This window comes from Otolemur garnettii, unplaced genomic scaffold, assembly GCF_000181295.1.
Source record: "Otolemur garnettii isolate 467f Iridium unplaced genomic scaffold, OtoGar3 scaffold00018, whole genome shotgun sequence".
In the NCBI taxonomy this organism is placed as follows: Eukaryota; Metazoa; Chordata; class Mammalia; order Primates; family Galagidae; genus Otolemur; species Otolemur garnettii.
In genome coordinates, this window is record NW_003852413.1 from 20,408,461 (window position 1) to 20,411,899 (window position 3,439).

The following is a 3,439-nucleotide window of genomic DNA, read 5'->3' on the forward strand; positions in this document are numbered from 1 at the left end:
TGGGCTTGAGCAATCCTCTTGCCTCAGCCTCCTGAGTAGCTGGAACTATAGGCTTGCACCACTACACCCACCTAGTTTTTCTATTTTTTTAGTAGACAGGATCTTGTTCTTGCTCAGGCTGTTCTTGAACTCTTGGGCTCAAGCAATCCCCCCCTACTTCTGCCCCCTCTCAGAGTGCTAGGATTACAGGTGTGAGCCTCAGTGCCAGGCCTTCAAAAGGCTTTTAGATGCTCACTGAAGTATAATATAGACGCTGATGAAGCAAAAGGATTAGGTAACTTGCTCAGGGCGACATAGTTTAGTAAACAGCAGACCTGGGATTCTGATTATGGTTTATGTAATTCTGTAGCTAATCCTCTTCCCACTACCACTTTGTAACTAGTCGTAATAATCTTCAGCCAGTTTCGTTAAGCCCTCTAGGCCTCTGATTCCTCATATTTAAATGGAGACAATAGATATTATAGAGTTCATTAACCTCTTGTGTTTAAGGTGTGCAAATAATGGAGACTGCAGCTCCTCTCTTCTTTCCTCTTCTCATTCTATGTAGGCCATTTATCTTTTTTTTTTTTTAATTTTTAGACAGTCTCATACCGCCCACCCTGAGTAGAGTGCCGTGCCGTCATAGCTCACAGCAACCTCAAACTCTTGGGCTTGAGCAATCCTCTTGCCTCAGCCTCCCAAGTAGCTGGGACGGTAGGCACTCGCCACAACGCCCGGCTAGTTTTTCTCTTAATAGAGATGGGGTCTCGCCCTTACTCAGGCTATCAAGCAATCCGCAGCTTACTCAGGGTATCAAGCAATCCGCAGCTTTGGCCTCCCAGCGTGCTAGGATTACAGGCGTGAGCCACCGCGCCTCGCCCAAAGCCATTTATCCTTAACTTCTAAAGTTGACCCTACAAGCAATTATGCAAGCAGACGCAGCAGCAGGAAAATTATTACTCGATTTCCCCCTTATTTCCTCTTCCTTCTACGTCCACCTAGTCTCCCGCCCCACCCAGCGCCAGGCCACGCCCCAGCGTGTGACGCAAGCGCGCCCCGTGCGTTGCGTCGCGGCGCTCACTGGGGGCCCGGCTTTCGCCCGCTGCTGCCGCCGCCGCCGCCGGCCGCGGCTGCTCTCCCAAGATGGCGGCTCCTCCGGGTGAGTACTTCAGCGTTGGGAGCCAGGTGTCGTGCCGGACGTGCCAGGAGCAGCGGCTGCAGGGCGAGGTGGTAGCCTTCGACTACCAGTCCAAAATGCTGGCTTTAAGTATCCTTTCCTGCGTGGAGCCTGAGGCCGGACTGGCGTGTAGGTGCGGTGGTGGTGGGGGTGGTGGGGGACGACGGCGGCGGCTGGGGCCCTCTCCGGGCCTAGGGGCGACCGGCTACCGTGGCGCCCGGGGCGCATGCGCACGGCCCTGAGCTCCCCTCCCCCTCCCGCGGACCCTTCGGGCAGCTTTGGGGACCCTGTCTTTTACCCCTTATTGGAACTGGTCCCCTACCGATGGTTGCTGGGTGGAGGGGGGCTTGACACGCGGGTGGCTTTTCAGGGGAAACACTTTTAAGATGAGACACAGTGATTAGGGGAGGGGGTGATGGCAGGAAGGGGGCTGGTCAATTGAGCCCGGATGGAAAAGTGGGCAGAGAAAATCTTATGGGGAGTGGGTGTGTAGGGTAGGGAACTGCTGATACGGCCAGGGTCTGCAATTCAGGAGGGGTGCCTACTGATAGGATTTGACCCAAGAAAGGGCTGTGGGGTAGTGACTAAATGAGTCTTGCCTATTTTAGGGAAGAGTAACTGTAGGGCAGAGTTTGTGCCTGAACTCGGGATAGTAGCTTCTTTTTCTCTTCTGATACGTGTGTATGTGTGGGGCTGTGTGTGGTGCTGAGTGTGGTGAGGGGACTGATTTTTGGGGTTCTCAGTCATTTGGAAATTACTGTTTTGGGGATGTTTGCACTGGAAACCTGGTCCAGAGAGGGTTTGCCACGTTTTTCGGGGGCTTATGTAGGAATGTGTGGTATACAGGTGAAAGGATAAGTTTTCATTTGCTTTTAGTACAGGACATGGAGTTCTGAGTTTTCCATACTAGTAGACTCACATTTGAAAATAGCAGTGTTAAACTGAATAGAAAATGTGGCCTCCTCCTTTGGGTAGCAGTGATTTCTAAATTACTCCAGGAAACTCAATCTTGGAAATAAAACACTTCCTCGGTAGAATAAACATGCCCCTGCTTCCTCTCATATTTGAGCTACAGGTGGGTTTGTTTAGAGTTTTGGGAGAAGTAATCCTTTTTGGCATCTTTCAAAGTGTAGTTTCCCATTGAGTCTGCTGCCTTTTGAGTGGTAAGTATTTCATTTAAGTAATAGTTATCGATTTCTAATTTAGGAATATGTCCTCTGAAACTAATTGCCGCAAGAATGTTGCTGCTTTTTCCCCCTTAAATAAGAGGTTATACCTAGAGGAAATAAGACCTTTTACATTAGTGGTTTAGTTGAAAGGGTCTTGGAAATAGGGATTATTCTACTTTTAATTGGCATACAATAGCCTCTTATTTAGTATAAATAAATGGTTGGAGAATGAGTGAGTGAATGAATGGACTACTTAGCCAGGTCACCTTGAGTGAATTTTCTTTCTAATGCTGCAGTTTTCTCCTCTGCAAAATGGGAAACCTCAAATCTGAAAAAGTAAAAAAAGATACAGGTATAGAGAGAACTATGCCAAGAACAGAAAGTACTGGCTCTTCTCTTTGGTTCATAGGTTTGAGACAAATGCATAAGATATTAAAACTGCATATGCCTCTCCATAAAACCAGTAAAGGTAACAGAAACCCTTTTGAGGCTTCCAGTTTGGGGTGGTATATTTAAGTTTGAAAAACTTGAGATCTTTGGTTATGGGTTTGGGTGGAGAAAGGTAACAGGCAAAGATTCCCTGAAGAGAGCTGTGGTCCTTGTGAGGCCCTCTTGTTCCTGATATACCTTTTGCACAAACTTCGTATGAACTGTGTTTTCCATGCCCCTTTTGGAATGTGTCAGTGCCTATGCTTGCCCTATTTTCCTTAACTTTATTTTCTCACCAGAATGTCCCTCTTCCAGTGGAAAGCCCAATCACGCAGACATCCTGCTTATAAACTTACAGTATGTTTCAGAAGTGGAAATAATTAATGACCGAACAGAAACCCCTCCTCCCCTAGCTTCACTCAATGTTAGTAAGGTAAGGACTCAAAGGCAGGTCTGGCTTTCCAAAATGGTGGGAAAGATGAGTCTCATTGACACTTGGTGATACGTACATTGTTGTCTATTTTTCATTTATATATTGATTTACACTTGCTTGTTCTGATACCCGTTTAAAAAATATATCTGTTTAATTTTTGTCTTTATTCCTTGATCTCTTCAGCAGATCTTTAATATCTTGATGCCTAAATACTTGAGAACTTGCCTTGTCCTTTTTTTTTTTTTTTTTTTT

General features: G+C 46.7%; 1 protein-coding gene across 1 annotated transcript in view; it reads left to right on the forward strand.

Annotated features, from left to right (window-relative positions):
* Nucleotides 1-981: 981 nt before the first annotated feature.
* Nucleotides 982-3,439, forward strand: part of LSM12 (LSM12 homolog) — a 34,592-nt gene continuing 32,134 nt past the window's right edge. The window contains exons 1-2 of the mRNA XM_012803226.2: nucleotides 982-1,246; nucleotides 3,054-3,187. Of these exons, the coding sequence (XP_012658680.1) occupies nucleotides 1,123-1,246; nucleotides 3,054-3,187 (258 nt within the window). The 5' untranslated portion in view covers nucleotides 982-1,122. The remainder of the gene's footprint in view (nucleotides 1,247-3,053; nucleotides 3,188-3,439) is intronic.